This window comes from Paramisgurnus dabryanus, chromosome 15 (assembly GCF_030506205.2).
Source record: "Paramisgurnus dabryanus chromosome 15, PD_genome_1.1, whole genome shotgun sequence".
Taxonomy (NCBI): Eukaryota; Metazoa; Chordata; class Actinopteri; order Cypriniformes; family Cobitidae; genus Paramisgurnus; species Paramisgurnus dabryanus.
The window spans coordinates 33,154,215-33,177,597 of NC_133351.1; the positions used below are offsets into that span (position 1 = coordinate 33,154,215).

Consider the following 23,383-nt stretch of genomic DNA (forward strand, 5'->3'; position numbering starts at 1 on the left):
CAATGTAATAAATGTATGGTGATTTATATACCAGCTGTAAACATACACTTACGTTTCGTAATTTCCTGTTATTTTGCGGGTTTCTTTCAAATATAAAAGCGCTTAAGCATTTACTTGTATTCTAGGCGAAAAAAAAAAGTCAGTGGCAAGTCAGTTCCTGAATAACACGACACAAACTTTAAAAAGTCAAATTCACTTCTCAGAGGCACAGAACTGTTCCTGAAACTGACGTTCTCCCCAAACTGAAATTAAACACAGTGTTTTGAGTTTTTCTCGTCTGTGTGATGTTGACATCAAGAAGCAACGTGCACATGACGACGAGAGAGGTGACCTGCTGCGCAATCGAGTTACCCCTCCCACTTCTGAATGTTTAACTGAGATATCTAATCCCGTCCGAATTGACCATCAATATTACAGACGTCCTGTGGTAAAATTACATTACGCCATCTACAACCGTAAAACTAATCCCATCCGAATAGGGCTATAGTCTGCTCATTTTATGTCTGACAACAGAACTGATAAAATGTAAATAATAGCAATCAGTTGTTTTAAAATGCAATATAACGTGACAGATCAAAGAGTAGAAGTGAAACATATTTCAGGTGCCAACACTCTATCAAACCGGATCAAACGCAAACACATGATGACGTCACATATATGCTAATTAGCGTGTGACGTCATCAGCGCCACAAGTCTCTCAAAATCCTGTGGGAAACACTGCATTCACACGGGGCGTAAGCGTTGACGCTTTCCATTCACTTTTAATGGGTGACGTCAAGCGTTGGCGAACTGAATTGTGGATCCATCGGCGCCGCTTCACTGCCGTTGCTCGCGGCAGAAGTTGAACATTTCTCAACTTTTCAAGCAACAAAGCGAGCGTCAGCCAATCAGATTGCCTTATGCAAATAACCTAGGCAGATCCAGCCAGTTACGTTTATGGAAGACCGGAGCATGTGCAGTGGCTTGGCTGTTGGCTGTTGGCCACGCTTCAGACAAGCCTTCCGTTAAGCGTTAACGTTAACGCCCCGTATGAATGTACCCGTGAATCTGTTCCACTGAACTTAATGGCAAGATGTATTTATTTAATAACATTTATTAATTAGTTTTATTAATTTTGGTTCATTATCTTCCTTACAACGAGATTTCTTTGATATTAGTTCTCCATTTCTGTGCACAGTTAATCCTGATATACCTGCAACTATTGACCCTGATGAGAGTATTGTAAAATTTAGAGTTTTACATTTAAATTGTAAGTTAAAAAGTGTATATTATGTATATTATTTGACACTGAAATGTTTTTTGGCAAGGCAAGTGAACACCTAAAAGACTGTCTGACTGGGCCAGTATAAAATTTCTCATTATTTGCATTGAGCCCTGTGGGAGATGAATTACCATCTTATTACAAAATCTGAATTGTTTCATTAGCTTGCAGTAACTTGTGTTTGTCCTGTATAATGTGTTTAGACTTATAGTAGGTCATTGTGGGTTTCATAGTTTTGAAAGTGGTTTGTGTAGCTGTTTTGTATCTCTCTGTCAGTCTGTCTCTATGTAAATGATTGTGAAGTTGTGTGCGTAGAGAAAGTAAAGTACAGCCTGGTTTTGGACCATTTAGATTTGCATTGTGTGACATTATTCGGGTAACAGTAAAACACATTTTGCCTTGTTAAAAATAAAGCAGTAATAGTAAGTGAAAAAATTACCTGATGAATTTACAATAAACATGATGATTTACTGTAAAACAACATAGCTGGATAGGTTTTACGGTAAAGTCTGCTGTCAACAAAGAGAGCCAGGTGCCCCAAAACCCCTCCCCATCTTTCTCTGTTTGTTTTGGGTGTGTTATTATTCAGAGATGTTTCCATAGCAGTGTAACTGAGCAGATAGTGTGTAGATGAGTCTCAGACATTGATCTGATCTCTGGGCTCTGAACACAAACAGTTTGTCTGACAAATTCAAATGAGTGTGATGCTGTATCAGTCATTTGAATAAGTGGGAAATGTGGTTTGTTTGGGGAAAACGGTGGTAATTGAATTTCTACTTCAATCCAGAATGGTCATTATGAGTTTTGTCTTGATCTGTCATGAAAATTCATTGATATTCAATATTTGCACATAACACACACTTACGCATACATTTGCACAGACACACAATTTCTTGTTGACTGTCTGGTGGTTTGGCAAAGCTAAGCTCATATGACTTGTTTGGCTTTCCCTGAGAAATCTTAGATTAAAGTTGCATAGATGGAAAAAACGGTGTACACGGCATGACAAGAGTTTAGTTTAGACTTGTCCTTTGAGATGATTCCACCCTCTTTCTCTCCTTCTTTCTCTCTGATATCTGGACCGGTACTGTCACTATTCTCATCAATAGTCACACCCAATGTTTGTCCACACACAGCTCTGATTTGATGGCTTTGTGGTTTATGTCTTACAGATGACATGTAAGTGTGATTAGGATACTTTTGTGTGGTATTTATGTTGTAGTTTATATTTATGGTGTCTCAAAATAGCACAGAGATGTACACTTAGATGTTCTTAACTTCTTTTTCACCTGGGTATTCTTTTGTATGATCTGTTTCTTGGGGAAAGATTATCTGACTTTCTTGTTGCGATCATTAATGTTTTTTAGTATACAATAATGTTTACAGATAAATTGTGCACGTGAGACCAGGTAAATTTTTTACAGGGGTAAACTAGGTACATTTAGATTTCAAGTTTAGTGGCTTTATGAGGATTTTAAGCTGCAGGATGTTGTGAACATTACAGCAGTGTTGAAACGTCATGTCATACATCAGAAATCTGTCCCAGCCTGCATTCAGCCCTGGGTCAAAACTAAACCTCTCTGACTCCTCCTCCAGCACCTTCACCGACTCTCCCACACTCGCAGGAGAGTCATATCATTCAAACACTACAGTATCTTAGGGCGCGCTCACACTATCCAAACCAAACCGCGCTTGGGGCGTTTGACCTCAAAGCCTGGTTCGGTTGACTAGTGTGATCACTTTGACCGTGCCCGAGCGAAGGTTAGTTAATCGCGCCCAGGCCGGCTTGTAGAGGTGGACTGGAGTCCGGTTCACTTTGGCTCAGACGCGGAAGGTGCTGTGTGATCGGTAATTGCGCCAGAGAGCGTTTTTTTTTAAATGAGAGACGTCAATTGCGCAACCACTCACCTTATTTGCCTTCTTAAAAACCTTCTGATGCATGCAGCAAGGTTACGTGAATGTCTGAGCTGCACACGTGACAGATACGATGGCATGTGAGAGGGCTGTGTGTCATCATGCACCAAACGACTCCCAATAAAAAACACACACTTAAAGGTATAGCTGAAGATTTTCCCGAATTTTTGAAAATAAACACCCCTCCACTTATTATAAAAAATGCAAATGCGCAACACTCTACCTGCTCCAGAGAGTGTACGCCTATTAAAGGCATGCATGAGAGAGAGCATGCACGAGCCTCTTCTCTTCGCTCTGTTTACAAGTTGCTGTCGGTGTGTTTACCGTGACTGCACGGTTTGTGACTTGTACCAGGGCTAGCATCACTAATCACAGCTTACATCAATTTTTACTAGCAGTGATTTTCAATGGATTTCTCTAAATAGCATGCCAAACTTTACCTGTCGAGTAGAAACTTTGCGTGGGAAGCCCAACCGGTGCTTTTAGTGCATGCCAGCATGTGGAATGTCTCCCAAAAACACTCTGGTCTTGTTTCTTTCTTCATAGGCCTTTCTCTTCTTGTCATACAATTCGTAGACACTTTTTTTCTTGCGACCCTCAGACATAAAAATACAGATGAAAACGCGAGCTTCAATCTAGGGATGTGCACGTACGACGGCCTTGCGTCAACATATCACCAGAATGATTGAGAACTGGGATGACCAATAGTCTTGATGATCCACCCCTAAAAAGAAAATCTTCTGCTATACCTTTAACATTCCAATGGGCTCCAGTGTTAAAAGAGCGCTTTACTTCCTGCTTTGTTTAAAAAAATCGCATCCTAATGACGAAAGCGCACCCGGACTCGGATCGATAAAAGTACTATGTGAGTACGTGCTTCTGGGGGAGTAGGGAGGGGGGACAATCGTGCTGGGGCATGGTTTGCTTTGGATAATGTGAGTGCATCCTTAGGCTCAATATGGGCAGATTATTCAGACTCATCCTCCCTCTCAATGTAGTTCATTGTTCAGCAAAAGTTACTGTATGCTGTAGATGCATGTGTACAGTATAATCTCACAGTACTCATGTGGGTTCATGTTAACCTGCATGGGCCAGTTTCTCTCTTATTTGATGTGGACCTGATATGGGTTCAGACATGCTAAAATACACAATATTGTCATATGTTACTTACTGTGTATATCACTTAGGACTGCATTGATAATCATCAATAATGAAATACGTTGTCAACAAATTTTATTATCGATTAGTTGGTCTTTTGACCTCACATGCTCCCGCACCACCGTGACGGACAGCGCGGACACATGTCTGCTTCATACAGCACAAGATGTGTGCTTATAATTTAAGTCAGGAGCTTTTTTATACAACGCAAACTGCACGTTTATCAGGCGTTTCTTCTCTCCACGTGACCGGTTTGTTTAAAAACAAAGCAGCATTGCCAGGTTATAAATTGAGCTACTGATGTTTCTGCGGGTTAGAGATAAAAGGATTTGGTTCATTAGTTATTATTTGGGGTGTGAATAGCCATTGGGCTGGTTTTGTTACGTGGATCTGGCAACCCTGAAAGGACAATGACAGAAACAAAAGCATAAATGAGCGCTGGTTAATAAAGGTTTCATTTTGTTCTTTAATATAAGTGAGTTTGTATTTGTTTAATTGTTGTTGGGTGTTCATAAAAACTAATCTAAACTAAAAACCACAAACTATTTATGAATCTGTGGCAAAATGTATTCACCAGCACAACATCCCTGAAGACTCAATTAGTTTTGCTTATTTATATTTTACATGATGTTGTACAATTTAAAAACTGCACAAACTTTTTAATAAAAAGCTTAAAATATTAAAAAAATAAAAATATTTTATTAGTAAAACTCTAGTAGTGTGTGGCTTTTGCACTTTTAAAAGTAACCTACACTTCTATACCCTAATTTAGTGCCTTATTTAGCTATAATCAGGAGAATCTAATTGAGCAAATGTTTTATTAGATTAGTCGATCGGAAAAAAAGACAGATTAATTGATTATGAAAATAATTGTTATTTGCAGCCCTAATATATCTGCGCAGCGGTATAAATACATTTGTGCATTTGGCAGACACTTTTATCCAAAGTGCCTTATATACATTAAAGGAATAGTTTTCCAAAAAATTAAAATTCTGTCATCATTTACTCAGTTGTAACAAACCTAAATAAATTTCTTTGTTCTGATGAACATAAAGGAAAATATTTTGAGAAATATTTCTAACCAAACCATTCATGAGCAATATACCATAGGTTTCTTTTTTTTTACTATGGGGTGAATTCTGATATATTCATAAAAAACCTCCTTCGTTTGTTTTTTTTTTTGGGCCATTTTTGCCTTTATTGAAACACAGTAGTTTGAGAGACGACAGGAAAGTAGAGGGTGGAGAGAGGGGTATGGGATCGGCAAAGGACCTCGAGCCAGGATTTGAACTCGGGTCGCCGGAAGTGCGTTTGCACATATGTCGGAGCGCTGCCCACTACACCATCGGCTCCGACAAAAAAAAAAAACTCCTTCGTTTTAATCAGAAATTTATTCAGATTTGTAAAAACAAGTAAATTATGACAGAATTTACATTTTTGGGTGAACTCCCCCTTTAATGAGTAATAAGGTAGATGAGATTAGACGTCTTCACGGATACACTTAGATCCGAAAACCAGAGGTCCGACCCAATGTCGGGTGCAATAATAGTGGCATTGGGTCTCTGGTAATCTAAAGTGAATGTGTTTTTGCTATTTACATTAGGGTCCAATTGGGTTAAAACAAATTGCTACTGGTTTAGTTTGGACTCGGGTCTTATTTTCTCAGGTTTGTCTTGGGTCGTGTCTTTCTTTAAAAAAATGATTTATGTACGTCAGGTTCGGGTAAAAAGTGATTCGCGTAATTTTTGGTCAGGTACATTTCTTTGGACCCGAGAAGACTTCTAGATGAGGTCATGCTGTATTGTGTATACAGAGTTATTGGTGTATTGATGGTTGACAAGGGTCAAACACAATGCTCTTATATTTACTGTTACAGCATAAAGCGCAGCCTCACATCCTTTAATGCATTATATGAATGATGTTATCGACTCTAAAGGTATTTACAGTATACTCACTCTCTCCTGCCAAAAAGACTCTCAACCCTTCATCTTTCTCATTTCCACCTGCCATCCTCTCGCTCTCACTCACTCACTCACTCACTCACTCACTCACTCACTCACTCACTCACTCACTCCAGTCTCTTGTAGGTGCTCAGTTTTTATCTTTTTTTATTTTAATCATCCTACTTTTAGTTTGTTTCAGGAGAGGGTTTAACAGTTAACCTAATGTTTACTCTATAAGCAACTGTTTGCTTTTTGTGATTACCAGTTCACATGTGTTAAAACTCTGAGTGTTTAATTTGCCGTGTTCACAGTTAAGCTCAGTCTGATGTGACGATTCTGCAGTGCTCACTCATAGACAATACATTTTTTTTTTAAATGTCAACTTTTTATGCAATTTAGTGCCCATACATACTGTAGATGTTTTGTGGAATGCTTTTTCTTAAGACAGTTTCAACTTAACTCAATATTTAATATCCATTAGTTATTTATGAGGTCAGTAACTGCGTCTATGTGGGATAATGTAGAGTCACTAAATAAAGCATTATAAGACCAGCTGACCTACAGAGATGTTCAGAAGTCAGACTCGACAGTAGGTACGTTTACATACAATTAAATAATCTGTTTGTAATGGCTCGATCAGATTGAAAAGTCTTCATGTAAACATATCTTAATCAATACGATTGAGGTCGATTGGATGCAAATTTTGATCTTGTTGAAAGGGGTGGTGTAGTCCAATCTGTGATCGGATCATCAGGAGAAATGTACGCACGTAAACACCTGAATCGTAGTAATCTCTTAATCAAATGCAAAAATACCTTGTGCACATTCGCAGAAGAATAGTGCTTAAGTTCACATCTTATATTTACCTCTTATTTACGTATCACATGATTCTCGTCACAGAAACATGCAATATCAAGGCAATGGCAACACGCATTATTAAGGTAATGAGGTCACGCACTGTACATTCTGCAGCGTTCATGTTTTTCATAACATTACATAAAACAAGAAAAAAGCGTAATGCCTTTAGAAAAGTGTGTTTTCAATGTCTATATCTGAAAACTTCTGAAGAACAACTTTCTCCAACTCAACTTTGACTTTGTACATTTTCCAGAGCTAAAGCATCTACTAGACAAGAGCTGCTGTGCACTGGGTTGCCAAGTCCTCTGCTTTTTTGCAGACTTCAGATTTGAGATACTTTTATACGCAAGTTTATTTTTTTCATCGAGTTAAAGATGAAAGGATTTGTTTATTAGTTATTGGCATTTGGTGTGTAAATAGTGATTGGGATACGTTTGTGCTAGTTTAGAATGTCCATTGGGCTGGTTTTGTCTGGCAACCCTGGCTGTGCGCTTGCGTTTGTTTGGGATTATATAGAATGTACATGTAAACAACACTTTAATCACATGGCAATCTTTAAGGTACATGTACACTGTACTGTCGTAAACTGAAATCAGATTAATATAAGTCGGATAGACAAAAAATGCATTTCGTGCATGTAAACATAGCCATTGAAAACTCATATCTTCGCTGAGCACTTAACAAAATAACAAAATTGTAATCTCTCTGTGTTCTTGTTAATCTAAACAAATTTGTTGTTATATATATATATATATATATATATATATATATATATATATATATATATATATATATATATATATATATATATATATATATATATATATATATATATATAATATTTTATATTTCAATATATACGAAAAAGGAACTATTAAAGATGGGCAATATTGATCATAAATCTATCAGATTTTTTTCCTCTCACCATAACCTTAATGTGTGTGTGTGTGTGTGTGTGTGTGTGTGTGTGTGTGTGTGTGCGCGCGCGTGTGTGTGTGCGCGTGTGTGTGCGCGTTTGTGTGCATGTGTGTGTTGTTGCAGTTTGATTGAAATGAATTATTAATGGAATGTGCCTGCAAAAGAAGCAAAACTCAACATCCATTTTGTTTCATTCCTGGAGATTTATCTTTAGGTGGAGCTCTGACCACGGCTCACTGGAAAAGAAAAGAAACCCCATTATGTCAGGAGTCTGAAATGCTGAACCTCCAACACCCACCAGTTAAAGAGCAGACCTATGTGCTTTAGATCTGTCTGATAGGATTTCATTTAGTTGCCTTTGGTTTCTTAGAGATTTTCGTAAGAGACAGATTTCAGTTTGTCAGCATGAAGTTTGATGCATATGGTGGCTAATTCTGTCATCTACAGGGTTTCTGTCAGGTCTTAAGAAGTCAGAAAATTCAAATACAAAGTTTCATGCCTTAAAAACGCTTTAATTTGCCAAAATATTGCACACTAGAATATGCATTTTAAAAATTTATGTTAATCGTTGTGATAAATTTAATTCATAATGGTCTCAAATTTTACTTTGTGAAACCTGCAGAAACCGGCTAATCTACAATGACCAATCACTTTTATCTAGTGTACATATGCACAGGTAAATATGAAAGTGATGATAACTTTAGAGATAAAATTCTAAATACTACAGTGTTTCCCATGTTTCCCTCGCTTGTAATGTGACTTATGTATTCATTAGTGTCTTATGTGATTGGCTGAAGTTTTCATACATCACAGCATCTTATAATCTCATATATACTCGATCATATGGTATGACGTAACATAGCAATAATCTGTGTTGGATGCATAAATATATCTCATAGAGAATGAATGGGTCTGATTTTGATTGGTTGTACAGTACGCTTTTATCTTTGCTCCTGTGAGGATTTGTGTTGGTCAGTAGATAAGCTTGTGTGATGTTGGGAAGCACTGATCGACACGGGAAACAGACCCGAACCCACTGGGTCATGTGACTCACATCACACTGAATGTGTTTCCTACACAGGAAGGGTGTGCGTGTGTGTGTGTGTGTGTGTGTGTGTGTGTGTGCGTGTGTGTGTGTGTGTGTGTGTGTGTGTGTGTGTGTGTGTCTATAGGGCACATTGTTGCTGCCAGACAGTTCTGCTGTGTGTGGTTTGGAGGTCATGGTAGCTGTGATAACCTTTAACCTGTATGTCTCATCTCTTTTATATATATACTCACTTGCAGGTTTGTGTGATTTTCATTCAGCTTTTCTTTAAATTCAGAGTAATTCTGTTACAGACACTAAGTGTAAATAATGATGAAGGCTGATGTAAAGCTCACACATGCATCAAGATTATGAGATTACATGATAATCTAATCCCCTGACTGCTGTATCTGGATTTTGTAAAATGTATTTCTTATTTGAATTTTCTGCAAATCTTAAATCTTCTTGAATCATCTCATCTTATCTGGGTGCTGATCATGAATAGTGTGTTCAGTGTAATGTGAAGAACTGCACTGATTGATTCTCTGCAGGTCAATGAAGTGAAAACTTCATCAGGCAATAATCAGTAAATGCACCACTACAGTAAATGGTAGTCAGTTGTAAAGTATTTTGGTTATTATGGTGGAAACTGTGTTTTCTCTCCTGGGAAAACAGTGCTAATAGAGAGATTAGATTTATTTGTAGGTTTATTAGACCCTAAACATGCAGAGACTCGCTGAAATTACCCACCATCCTCAGCGTACATTCCTGTAATGATTGAATGATCTGCAGATGAATAGAGTCATGACTGAATACATATAAATCCCTCCTGAATGAATGGAGATGATGAATCTGACAGAAATAAACAGACAAACAGAGGTGAGGGGTAATGAATGTTTATATGGTTTTATGGCATCTGTTAACACAGATTCGGTACTGTTTACAAAACTCTAGTGTGGTCGACGTTGATAAGTGTTGTGTACTAGTGATATCATTGTGTGTACAGGATGTTTACTGGTAGATTAGCTGCTGTGTGATTCTCAGCCTACAGGTGGCAGCAGTGCTGCATCATACATGTGAATTATGAGACCGCTTCAGTTTTTACTTGATGTATTGTGTTCATTTCATTCTAGTGTCTATTGAATTTCAACAAAAGCAAACCTCAGGAGTGACATATAGTCACACAACAGCAAATGTAAAAGACTGAGAGCATGACAACAAGACCCTTGAAAGATGTGATTTAAAAAATCAGGTGAATTTTTCCCAAAATATATGTAAAAACATTAGTATTTTGATGTTGAGAAATTAATTTTCTCTGCAGTATTGAAGATCAGAAAAGTGCATCTTTGTTATTTTGACCATGTTTTCCCCATTTCAATTTTCCGTAAATAAATGCAAATAAAAACATTATTTATTATGAATTTGGCAGAAAAGTTGTCGGTAGTTGACAGAATGAAACAAAAATTATAATTTTATTTAAACGTATATCTGTAAATCTGGAAAAACTGAAAGGAGCCATTGACACGGTCTCTTAATTTTTTCCGCAGCTGTATATTCAGGTGTGCAGTCCTGCTGTAGAAAATCTTGTTGAAAGGTTTAAACAAAATAATAAATCATCACCACAAACACACAAGAAACGTCAGATACAATGAAACTTTAGTTCAATTCAAATGAATTTCTGTAGTGCTTTTCACAATTTGGCATTGTAAGAGAGTAAAAAACCTGTTGTATTCTTTTAGTTATTTTGCAACAGAGCTATTTTTAATAGATAAAATAGATCTTACCTAGACATGATAAAAGAAAATGAAAAACATAATTTTCTATAATGATATTTTACAATATTTATAAGGGCCAAATGTTTAAAAGTGCTACTGTAAACATAGTGATGCATGTCAAAAAACACGGTTTATGTACTACTAATGCTTATAAATTGACCCTTCGCTAAGCCCCGCCCTCCCTAGTTACTAGGCTTGTTCGACTTCATGCGGCGCCGCAAGAAGCGACAGCCGGATGACGTCAAAGTGCCGCGAGAATGATTCAAGAAATCATATTTCGTCTCGCTCTCGCGATACTTTGACGTTAACCGGCAGTCGATTCTTGCGGCGCCGCATGAAGTCGGACAAGCATACTGTTGCTTTGCCTGTCAAGCTTTCGCGTCTGGCAAGTTTATTACAGTATGTAGGCACCGGTGTCAGATTAATTAGTAATTTTTGCTGAACAGTCGAAATATCTGAGAGAGAGCAACACAAAAGGAACTGCAGTATGCATTCGAGGGATATATATACACGATTAGAAAATAATTAATAAAAAATGAAGCTAAAGCCTATCCACAAGTTTCCTGCGTCCCATGAGGACTTGTGTCAAAAGTGGGTGTGTCTTCTGGTTCAAAGTAAAGCGGGACGCATAGCAGGACGTGACACCCATTCATTTATTAGTTGACAGTCACTAAAGATATAGTGATCCAAACTTGCTAACAATGTGTTATAAATCAAACAGCTTATACATAAGTCTTATGGATGTTAACCCCGGGTACATGGATTGGGGTACACGGGTATGCCGTCCATTAACAAAATGCTAAAATATTTTTTAAAGTATGTCAGTCAGCCTCTCTCTTGCCTTTTAATCATCTTATTTTATGTTTAAATATATGCATTATGAACAAAGAACCATCATTATTTCCAAGCAATGATGTGCTGAGCTAGTTAGCTAGATAACATTAAGCAAACGTAGGTGTTTTTGATAATCCTGTCGACATTTAGTAGTGAACAAGGTTTTCCACACTGCTTGATCCACGTCCAGCATTTCTCCCTTTGGGTTTTAGGTTTCGGAAAAGGAAAAAATTCCACCACCCTGTCCAAACTTTAAGGATACTGGGTATCAGATTTACACAATCCATACGCACAACACTTCGGTATGTTTCCCTCGCTCAAAAGCTTGACAGACCTCTCGCGACTAGTTACAGTTGCTAAACCACGATTGGCCTGTGGTAGTTTTTGGGCGTGGCTTAGCAAAGGGTCAATTGGCCAAATTATGTTGTGCTATAAATCTCCAGATGTCCACAGGTTTGTGGTAGGTTTAGGAAATAAACTGGTGTGAAATAACTGTCAAGTCAACATTTATTTTTAGAGCACAACTGAAGTTGATCCAAAGTGCTTTACAATATAAACAAAATAACTATAAGAAAGGATAAAAGAAGGAAAATGAAGTGAAAGTCTATGAGGTGTCCTCAATAGTATAATGAAAAAACCTGTGCGTATGTGCATGTGTGATTAAACTCTCTTGGGCTCTTTAGTAGAAACAAAGCTGCACATTCTTAGAAATGTGTATTTTGTCTCATTCCAAGTTACACCCTCTCCATTTTTTCTCAGTTTCTGTAAGGAGAAATTGCCTGGATCACGCTGGATTATGCAACACACAGTGATTACACACCCTGCTAATTTAGTGATGTAGATGTAAGGAGTCAGAGGTCAGACCAAACCCTCACTGCAGATCTATTTTATGAGGAACCCCACAAGAAAAATCTCGACTTCATAATAGTCAATGAAAATAACAATGATTTTCCTTTATTTAGTTTTTTAGGTGGTTGTAGATGTGTGTGCTGACAGGATGTAATACCAGCTTGGTTTCTCTAATGTTTTAACGACCGTAAAGTACACATAGTTATACTTGAAGTTAGTTAGTTCTGGTCCTGGATGCTGATTGGTCAATGTCATACTCTAGCTGTGCTAAAATACACCGCATATTAACGGCTATAATACAAAACATTTCATTTGCAGCTATTGTGTTCTGTATATCAGTGAACAAGACCAATTAACTCTTTCCCCGCCATTGACGAGATATCTCGTCAATTAAGAGAAAACGCTTCCCCGCCAATGACGAGATTTTCCGTCTTTCCGCAATACCGCTATTATCCACCAGGTGGCGCCCTTCCGCAACTTTTTAAAACCGGAAGTATTGCCCTATGGCAAGCTGCTGCATGTCCGTGTCTGTTTTAAATATCGCTCTGAATGGGATCTCTATGAAAAGTCCGTCATAAAAATGTAATTATCTCTGCTTTTTGCTCAAAATGTGGTGTTTTTGCAGAAAGCTACCCATATTCAAAAGCTGATTACAAAAGAACCACTAAAGGTAGGATGAAACGTTTTTTTTTGTTTGAAAGCAGAGGGTCTGTTCTTTCATTTGGTATATTGTATGTTTATATATTTAAAGAAGAACATTTTCTGGAAGGCATTAAACTTTGGTGAAAATCATGAAAAACGCTGGCGCTGGCTGGCAACTTTTTTTAAAAATGCTGGCGGTGAAAGAGTTAATATTTGTTTATATGCATCAATATAACAATACATAGAAACAAACTGCATTATTTACCTTCCTGTACCTATACATGGATTTTGGGCAAAATACTGGTACTCTTTAGAAAATGTTTACGTAATGACACCAAAAATAATTGAAATGGTTCCTACTGTATCTCCAGTTGTGAAACATACAGACATGCACATTTAAAGAAACTCAATCCTGGCGCTTTCACTTGTTATAGTTGTCAACTTGTCATGTGCGTGTTTTGCCACATGACATGCAAAAACAATACCCTTCAACCCTCACGTTTTTCCCCATAATTTTACCATTCTATTCCGCCATCATTCTGTTTAAATAATTTCCCGTATTTATCTCGTATTTTTAGTCAATCCCACTGCCTATATATAATAAAGCCACAAACCTTGAAGACATAATAGGACAATGTAACATATTATTTCAATGCATTCTTTGGCACCTTTAAACATTTTATGTGTAACTTTTGAGGACACTGTATATAATATGTATGTACAGATTGAAACACACACATGCTCTAACGCACACACGCTTGTGATGTCCTCAGGGTAAGGAAGTGTAGGATTATGACAGGCTTAACAGTGTGTGTGTGTGTGTGTGTGTGTGTGTGTGTGTGTGTGTGTGTGTGTGTGTGTGAGCGTGTGCAGCTGTGCTGGTTTCTAACCCCTCCACCCCCATGTCTCTGTATTGTAAAAGATAACACACACAGTGATTTTGTGGACTCTTAACAGTGTGTTTGGGTTTGTTTTGTGTGTGTGTGGAATTCCCTCTTAGCAGATGAATAAACAGGGTGTGTCCACAAAGACAGGAGACATTTTTAAACCTCCTGTTACACACACACACACACACACACACGTGCACAACTTACAGAAATATTTTGAAACAGATTTCTTTTATTATTTACTCACCTCATGTCATTCCAGTACAAACACTTACACAACTGTAGTACTAGACATAGTAAAAAAAACATTGACATTAAATCTTACCTCAAGCTGTAAAATCTCATTTATGTATTCTAATATTTAAAATGTGGTATGTCAAGACACGTCAGGGTAAATTTAATGAAAGTGATGCTGATTGACATTAATTCTTTCTCACGTCATGAGTGGTTTATTTGAACTAAAGAACTGCATGATAATTCATAAGAGAGCAAATGAAGACGTTTCCTCAGGTCTCTTGATTCTCACATTGTTTTCCTTAGAAATTATCTATTGTAATCTCCCACATGTCTCCTCTAATGTTTCAGAAGACATCTCAAACATGTCTCAAACTCTCCTCACGCTGGCCATGACCATAAAATTGAAAGTAAACATCATATGTATGAATGCAAACACTTCCCATCATTTCACACTTATATACTTCACAACATAATGAGTAATAGAGTTTTCCTTTAGGTGTCTTTGTCATGGTGTGTGTGTGTGTGTGTGTGTGTGTGTGTGTGTGTGTGTGTGTGTGTGTGTGTGTGTGTGTCTTTTGTGACACTGTCATTAGTGTGCAGGTGGATACCATGAGGCCATTTGACTTCTACAGGAATGTGTGTGTATGTGTGTGTGTGTGTGCGCGTGTGTGTGTGTGTGTGTTTGTGAGGGAGGGAGGGAGGGAGGGGCGTTCGGTCTTCAGTCAGAGCGTGAGGTGAGGCTCATGTCCAGTGTGTGATTTTGTGTTATGGAGAGAGGATCGGACTGTCGGATATGCTGAGCCGTGTCTGGGATCTAAAGAGGAACGCTGTGATTCCAGTCATTCCACAGGTTTATATCTGGGACTCTATAGGAAGAGTTGAACTGACAGAGAGAGAGTAGACATGCAGGGCAGGACGGGTAAAACAGGCAAGAAAGAGCTGGTGATCGAGTCTCCTCAGCAGTTTAAATATGTACCTGTACTGGAGGAAGAGGAGGGCAGCAAAGGTCCACAGGGGAAGGTCAGTCGTTAAAATCTCATTACAGTTGTCATTCTCAGATTCATTCATAACTTCATTTATTGACAAGAACTACTGTACTGTACTTAACAATCTACTTTGTGTTTTGCTGTTGTATGTCACAGTCCATCATATTTTTAGTCATTTTTGTAATAGTATAAAAGCACTTTAAAAAGTTAAAGTGTAAAATGTTTATGAAGGTGTGGTTCTGACAACATTGTTTAAAGTTATTGATTAAACCACACACACACACATCTATGAACGGTAGCAGTTAAAAGATTTTGTGGCACTTTCGTCAAAAAAATAAATGATAAAATGTGGTGATATCTGATCATGGGTGGTATTTTCATTTACATACTGTGTGATTGATAATGTACCACATATACCACGGTATGTACATGGTATTTTAAGCTACCTGGAAACAATACCATGGTATTGTCATTCAACATTATAGTGCCAGACCCGCTTTCTCTGTCTCACACACGCACGCACGCACACACACACACACATGTGTGTGTATTTTACACACCCTACTGATACAATAGCATTGAGATCAGCTTTCAGAGTAAATGTGTGGAAGTAAAGAGAGTTTTGGTGCTCAAAGGAGTATGATGTATATACTGTATGTTAAAGCACTTATGTAGATCATGCAGTAAAACTTTGGGTGTGTGTTTGTGTGTCACTTCTGCTGTCAGTGTGAGAGAATCAAGTATATTTTGTAGTATGAAAACAAACTGTTCTGAGTCTGTTGTGTTCAACTGGAGTGTCCCTTTTGTGTTAAGATGTATGCAAAACACAAAATATAAAGATTGATTGAATGTGATTCAATTGATTTGAGTTGTGAATATCTGGTATTTCCCCCAAGATTTTGTAAATTTAAGTCACGTTTGGAAATAATGTTGTACTCAATGTACAGCTGCGGAAATAAGAGACCACTCCAGTTTTTGGCTTTAATCATCATTTCAGTCCAGTGTCTGTTGAATTTCAACACAAAAGCAAACTTTAGGAGTGACATAACGTCACACAACAATAATGTGAAAGAGGGCATGACAAGACCCATGAAAGATCAGGGTTAATCCATCAGATATTTACTTTTGAACTATTCCTAAAATGGGCTACATGTAAAACATGAGTATTGTGTTGTTGAAAAATGAATATAAACTAAATATAAAAAAATAATTGCAAATGTTTTTACTTCTATTTTACAGTTTCAGTTTTCAGTAAATAAATGCAAATAAAAACATTATTTTTATTAGGAATTTGGTTGAGGTGTTGTTTGTAGTTGAAAGAATGAAACAAAAATTATCATTTTACTTAAACACATACCTATATAGTAACATAAGAAAACTGAAAATAATCTTAAAGGGGTCTCTTAAAGGGGGGGTTAACTGTATTTATACCACAGGGCTGTTGAATGCTTTACTCTGATTGGTTGAGAGATGTTCCACGGGTATGCATTATTTTTTGATAAATGCACACCTAACCTGTCAAATGTCTTAAAATAACCACCAGAGCTATGTCTGTAGTAACAGAGGTATAAAGCCCATTTATAGTCGTGCGTAAGTTTCACGCCATAGCTACGGCGTAGGCTATCTGTAGCCTGTGTGTAGCTCTGCGTAGCCTGACGTGCGCCACGCAAAATTTTTAACAGCGCATCAGTTCTACGCGGACCCCAAGCGCAGTGATTGGTCCACCAGAACCCCTCTAGTCAGGTTAAAAAAACTGCTTCATAGGTTTTTCCATTTGTGACGGTGAAAACAAAGAAAAGTCGTTGTTTATTTACTACAATCATTGCTGGTTTTCGCAAATCATACACAGCATGTTGCTGTTTCTTCTTCGTTTGTGGGTTAACTTGCCCAGCTTCTTCTTCTTTGATAGTCGCGCTGCTACTGTGGTTACACGCGTGGATACTGCCTACCAGCGGGCTGCGTGCGTGTTTGCACGTCGACGCGGCGATGACGCAAAAGTATAAATGAAAACTGACACGGGACCTATGCCGTCGCAACTACGCCGTAGGACCTACGCACAACTATAAGTGTCGTGCTTCTGGGGGAGTAGAGAGGGGGGACAATCACGCTGGGGCATGGTTTGGCTAATGTGAGTGCGCCCCAATTTTCTGAAAGTTTTTTTTTGAAAATGGTTAACTGTTACGTACCATGGACCCCTTATTTCTTTTATGGGCACTTCGCCCCCGAAAAGCACGCTCACAACTCAATTACAGTGAGGGTGAGAACTAAGTAAGTCATTTTATTTGATAGCACCTTTCAAGAGCAGTGTTACAAAGTGCCTTACATCACAGAATAAAACAGAGTAAAAATTTAAATAACAACATTAAACAAAATCCAGTTTGAACAGTAGGGTTTTCAGTTGCCTTTTAAAAGTGTCCACAGATGTTAAGTCCAGTTGAAGAGCATTACATAGCTTGGGAGCCGCAACTTTGAATGCACAGTCACCTTTGTCTTTAGTGTCGAGCGTGGAACAACTAGCAGGATATGATTCGTAGATCTCAGATTCCTGCTGGGATTATGGAGTTGCAACATATCCTTTATTTATACAGGATCTTGACCATGTGATGCCTTAAATACTAACACCAGAATTTTGTACCCTATCTACATTTATCCGGGGGTCAATGTAACGTTAAGATTTGAGTTACATGAGACCTCTTAGGAGACTTAGTTAAGCAGCAGCATTTTGTACCACTTGTAACTGTTTCAGAGATGAGTTTACAGTACGGTAGTAGATGTGGGAGGAACTAAAATCATGTATATTCAATTCCATCTTCACAGTAGTTACACTGCCCTCAATTTAGAAATATTTCTCAGCTGGTAAAAACTATTTACCTGAACGCTCATCATTAGCATCATTCCTTTGAGTAAAAGTCACAGTCATCATTGTACGCAACAACTTTGTTACATATAAAAAATCAATAATGGCACAAAAGAAGAAGTGTGTTTTTGGAAGTAAGAAGAAAACCTTATTCAGCTTTCCAAGTAACCCTGTCTTAAGACAACAGTGGATGCACTGTTTGGCCTTTTTAGGGGGGAAATCGGAAAGGATGTTCTGGCTTTTATAAATCTGACAACACAAAAGACTCAGTGGACATATAAAGGATGTAATCCTACTCTATACTCCCAAAATGAGATAATAACTGTGTGTTAATTGATATTTAACTTTTTCCACTGTATACTGCAGTAAACCTTCACTCACACAGAGACGACATTACTGTGTCATCATTCTGATGACAACTGTACAAACATCACCCGCTCTTTCATCTACCCACCAATACAAAAAGGTTTGCTTGTGTGTCCCTTTAATCATAGCTGAAGAAAGATTTAACCTCAGTCTGCATTATACAGTAGTCTCTTAGAAAGTATTTACTTATTCAGCAGAGCCACAAGCTACTATGATTTACAGCATGGGCGTAGATTTAGGGTGGGACGCTAGGGACATGTCCCTAGCAATATTCAGGGAAGACTGAATTGTCCCTAGCAATAATTTCGACCAAACAATTAATCTGTATTTATATATAACCACTAATGTCCTTCTTATTCTTGTGTTTTTTATTTTTTACTTATTTTTTTTTTTTCAGGAATCATTTAAATGAGACTAGAAATCTTTTGCAATCCCGTTCTGTAAAAATTACGCTCTATGTGGTACACAAACGGTTAACAGCTTTCGTTCTCTGCAATGCCCGCCTCCGTAACTCACATCGCTAATATGATTGGCTTTGCATTTCTTTAGTCCCGCCTCTCTAACGCACATTGCTAATATGATTGGATTAGCATTTCTTGAGTCCCGCCTCTCTAAATCACATCACTTTATGGGATTGTGTTTACTCGCTACGTGTGATAGGATGGTTTCACTTTGTACAACGCGCCAAAGTTCACTCAACAAGACGCGCGTGATTATTCGGGCTACAGGTAAGTGAGGAAGAAAGTATTATTATACCCACTGTAACTGTTTCATGCACAAAAAACGGAACAAGTTGTGTCACATAATGATTCAAGGACAGTGTTTTCACCAATACACGACAATCCCATGTTAAACTGAGGAGTTGCAAACTTTTGTCAACCTTTTATAAATGGGGTAGCAAGGTTATTTAGGGGGTCCCTAATCCATGAAAGAAAATAACCCCAACATGGTAAAAACATGAATTCATGTCATGATTGCTGAATACTTTACATTACTGCACTGTGGTCATTACTTGCACAGATGTAGACATAATGTAAGGTTGCATTTTAAACAAACTATTTTTTTCACACTGATTAACTGTCTGTTAATGAAAAGAAGATTTAATGTGAACTACAGAAACGTTAATAAACTGTGTTCAGGAAACAGCATGATATACATACCATCTTCAACACTGGGATTTTTTTGGCAAATTTAAATTAAGAATTAAATATTAATTGCATATTCTTCATTGTTATAAAGTAAATATGGTTATATCTTACAATGTGATTTTCTTTCTTTTTTTGACAAAGACTTAAACAGTTACTGTTTATTAGGCTCTAGGACATAAAAAATTGTGTATTATAAATTTGGGATGGCCGGGGGTGGCGAGTCAGATGTTACTGAGTAAAGTGCATACTGAGTTGTCTGTTGTTTGTGTCAAGTAAACGGTGATAAAGTTTTTTCAATGCAACCATTTTATTTATGTCCCCACCAATGCAAGAATCAAACCTACGCCCTTGATTTACAGTTAAACTATATGCTTGATAAAGAGATTTTGAGCTTTCATCAGGTTTTGTTTATGAATATTGAGATTGGATATGATATACAGTAATACTGCCTGTGGATTGTTGTTAGTACACTTTTGTATTCTGGAGCACTTAAGACTTTTACTCATCACTGCACATGTGCTGCTCTTGAATTATCGCACTGATAAAACCTTATCACATAGAAGTGAACAGGATTCAAACAGTGTTTTGGTTAAGAGGAAGGGGCACAAGTTAAGTGAGTGTTTTAAAAAAGACCACATATCTTTAACTCTTTCACCGCCAGCGTTTTTAAAAAAAGTTGCCAGCCAGCGCCAGCGTTTTTCATGATTTTCACCACAGTTTAATGCCTTCCAGAAAATGTTCTTCTTTAAATTTATAAACATACAATATACCAAATGAAAGAACAGACCCTCTGCTTTCAAACAAAAAAAAACGTTTCATCCTACCTTTAGTGGTTCTTTTGCAATCAGCTTTTGAATATAGGTAGGTTTTTGCAAAAACACCATATTTTGAGCAAAAAGCAGAGATAATTCCATTTTTGTGACTGACTTTTCATAGAGATCCCATTCAGAGCGATCTTTAAAAAAGACACGGACATGCAGCTGCTTGCCATAGGGCAATACTTCCGGGTTTAAAAAGTTGCGGAAGGGCGCCACCTGGTGGATAATTGCGGAAAGACGGAAAATCTTGTCATTGGCGGGGAAGCGTTTCTCTTAATTGACGAGATATCTCGTCAATGGCGGGGAAAGAGTTAAAGTCCACCTGTGGTGAAAATACGGTTTTTATTGTTGTTTATATGTCTATGTTATGAATTCAATGTGCTTAAAGACAACCCATGTGCGAATCCATCATTCAAAACAATTGCTGAATATTTTCTTCATAAAATTTGAGTTTTCCAAGGACAGTCTCATTTCCGAGGTTTAAAATCGCCTGCTTTCCAACCTCACAAGCATGTAAACAATCATATCATCAATGATGAACGAGTGAATCAATAGTTCGAGGAATAGATATTATGTATGGATGCCGCATAGACACTGAAATGAGTGCTGCTCAAACGTGCAGTTTTAATGCTTTAAAGACACACCGTGGAACTTTGTGACCTCAAAGGAAAAGATGACAACTCTTTAGGTCACAAAGTCCGCGGTGTGGTCGCTTGGTTAAAGTTTATATTAAAAAAATTGCCTTCATCAACCCATGTTGTAAGCCCATGACACTACTACAAGTCACATGATTGAAGTCACTCTCTACACTCCCCAAGTAGCTTTTAGTGTTCGGACGCCAGATATAACATTACTTACTAGTCCAAAAGCATAACGGCCAAGTCAGCATCGGTCAGGAACCCCTCCTCCTCCTTTAGTTCACGCCAGCGAGCGAGCGCTGGCCCAATATTGATCCTCGTCCTTCCTTATATTCTGTCACTCTCCTGTTTTCTCTTTCTGGTCTCCTCCCACAAAACCTTGGGTTTCTTTTTCTTGATTGCTGCTTTGGCCATGACAAAAACATCAGGAAAATAAATAGTTGCGCTCTCACGTCCGAATTTGAGGAAGTGGAGTAAGTGACATATGCCATAAAGCAGTCGAATTTTGTAGTTCTTTTTGTGCTTGGGTTACTACCCGAAACCCCAAGTTTAGAAGTACGAGTAAAAGCGATACAGACCCCGTTAGGGTACGGTAGACATGTCATGTAAACTATTTTAAGTCGATGTATCATCACAAGGGTCTTGAAAATATATTATGAAGATTGAAAAACTACAAAGTGTCACTTTAACCATGCTGCAAATGCGCAGTTCACGTATGCATTGTGTGAAACCAGACTTAGCAGTTATTTGTCGGAAATGCCTAATGTAGCATCTATTTACATATGTATATCTCTGGTCTGAGCTTTGATATTGAGTAGAGGTGGGGACTAATTTGCATATTTATAGAGCCTCATACTAAATAAGACAAGGGTGTAAAGTTACATTCAAGCTGTTTTAAAGCACTATTACGGGGTAAAAATTTTACATATGCCATTATGATGCATGAAGATGAATTTTAAGAGACTACAGGGGGACTTTAAGCCAGTAACAATAAAACATCACCTGTCCGTCATATGACAGTTATTCAGCACTCGTATATGTTAAATATTAAACTTCTTAAGGATTTAAATTCTTATATAAATGGGTAGTAAGACTGGTCAGTGTTTCTGTATTCACTATGTTGAGTGTTAACAGATCTACTTCAAGTGTTTTAACACACATCAACATTGCTGTCCTTTTATTGGTCAGTGTAGTTATGATCTCATCATGAAAATAATTCTGAGCTCATTTCACCAATATCACTCCCAGATGTGTGAGTGGACTGTGTTATCTCACACTCCCAGATTCCTTTTGTATTATCAGTGGAAATATATTATTACCAAGATCTACGTCCAAATGTATCATATTCTTCTGATATCGTCACAATACAGCAAGAAAATTAAAAGCGGATTACCTAAATAACTTTTAAGGACTGGAGCAGCTGTTATATGTGGATATTGACTGTTGTTGCATGCGTTAACTAACTCTCAGTTGAGTAAAGATGTGAATCTCATGATGAATTTTAACTATTCAGGTATTTAATTAATTTGACTTATTAATGGCCGTTTTCTAACAGTTATATTATTAAGCATTCTAGCAACTCTCTTTTTAGATAAACAAACATGCAGTGATCATAAATACATTGTATTGTGCAATAAATTTCAAAGTGGATTTGAATTACAATTTTTATACAGAACCAGTGGTATACAATGTGTTACATATTATAAAATGGTTAGTTTCAGTCCTTGGTTCTGATTGGTTAGTAGCTGTGGTTTATTTACGATAAAATACATCTATGAGCGCTGTACTCAAAGATTCTTTGTATTATTGCACAGGACCCATAGCAATGTTAACATATCTGTTACTGTTCACACTGTCAATCAGGGACTTTTTTTCAGCGGAAGGAAGACGGTTAGTAAAAATTGAAAGTTGATATATATAAATAAATATTTATTTGTATAGCAACTGTTTTATAAAATAATAAGGAACTCGGTGCTGGGCTATATCGTGATTAAGTCACAGCTGAAGAGATTTCATTACGGATGCTCTAGTCAGAATTTTTTCAACTGATACAAGTACCAATTTCTTGTCAGCATGATCGGCCGATACCAATGGTTCTTCAAGCTAATATGTCAGCTCTTTGATGGCCGTAACTGTTAACATTTTTATTTAGATAAAGAAATAGCACAGATGTTGCCTTGTTATATTATTTAATCAGGTATATTTTTGTTATATTAGAGAATCAAATAAGCACAACACATATTCATTCTTCAAAGAGCAATTTAATATGC

The 23,383-nt window shown here is 37.5% G+C and overlaps 1 protein-coding gene across 5 annotated transcripts in view; it reads left to right on the top strand.

The window, feature by feature from the left end:
- LOC135782704 (dedicator of cytokinesis protein 9) overlaps positions 1 to 23,383 on the top strand; it is a 108,375-nt gene that overhangs the window by 12,463 nt on the left and 72,529 nt on the right. For 2 of the 5 annotated variants that reach the window (XM_065293167.1, XM_065293171.1), the window contains exon 1: positions 15,055 to 15,320. The exons of 2 other annotated variants lie outside the window; for them this stretch is intronic. In XM_065293167.1, the coding sequence (XP_065149239.1) occupies positions 15,204 to 15,320 (117 nt within the window). In that variant the 5' untranslated portion in view covers positions 15,055 to 15,203. Of the gene's footprint in view, positions 1 to 2,417; positions 2,441 to 15,054; positions 15,321 to 23,383 lie in introns of those variants that run through there. One more of the 5 variants, XM_065293170.1, reaches the window with a different exon arrangement.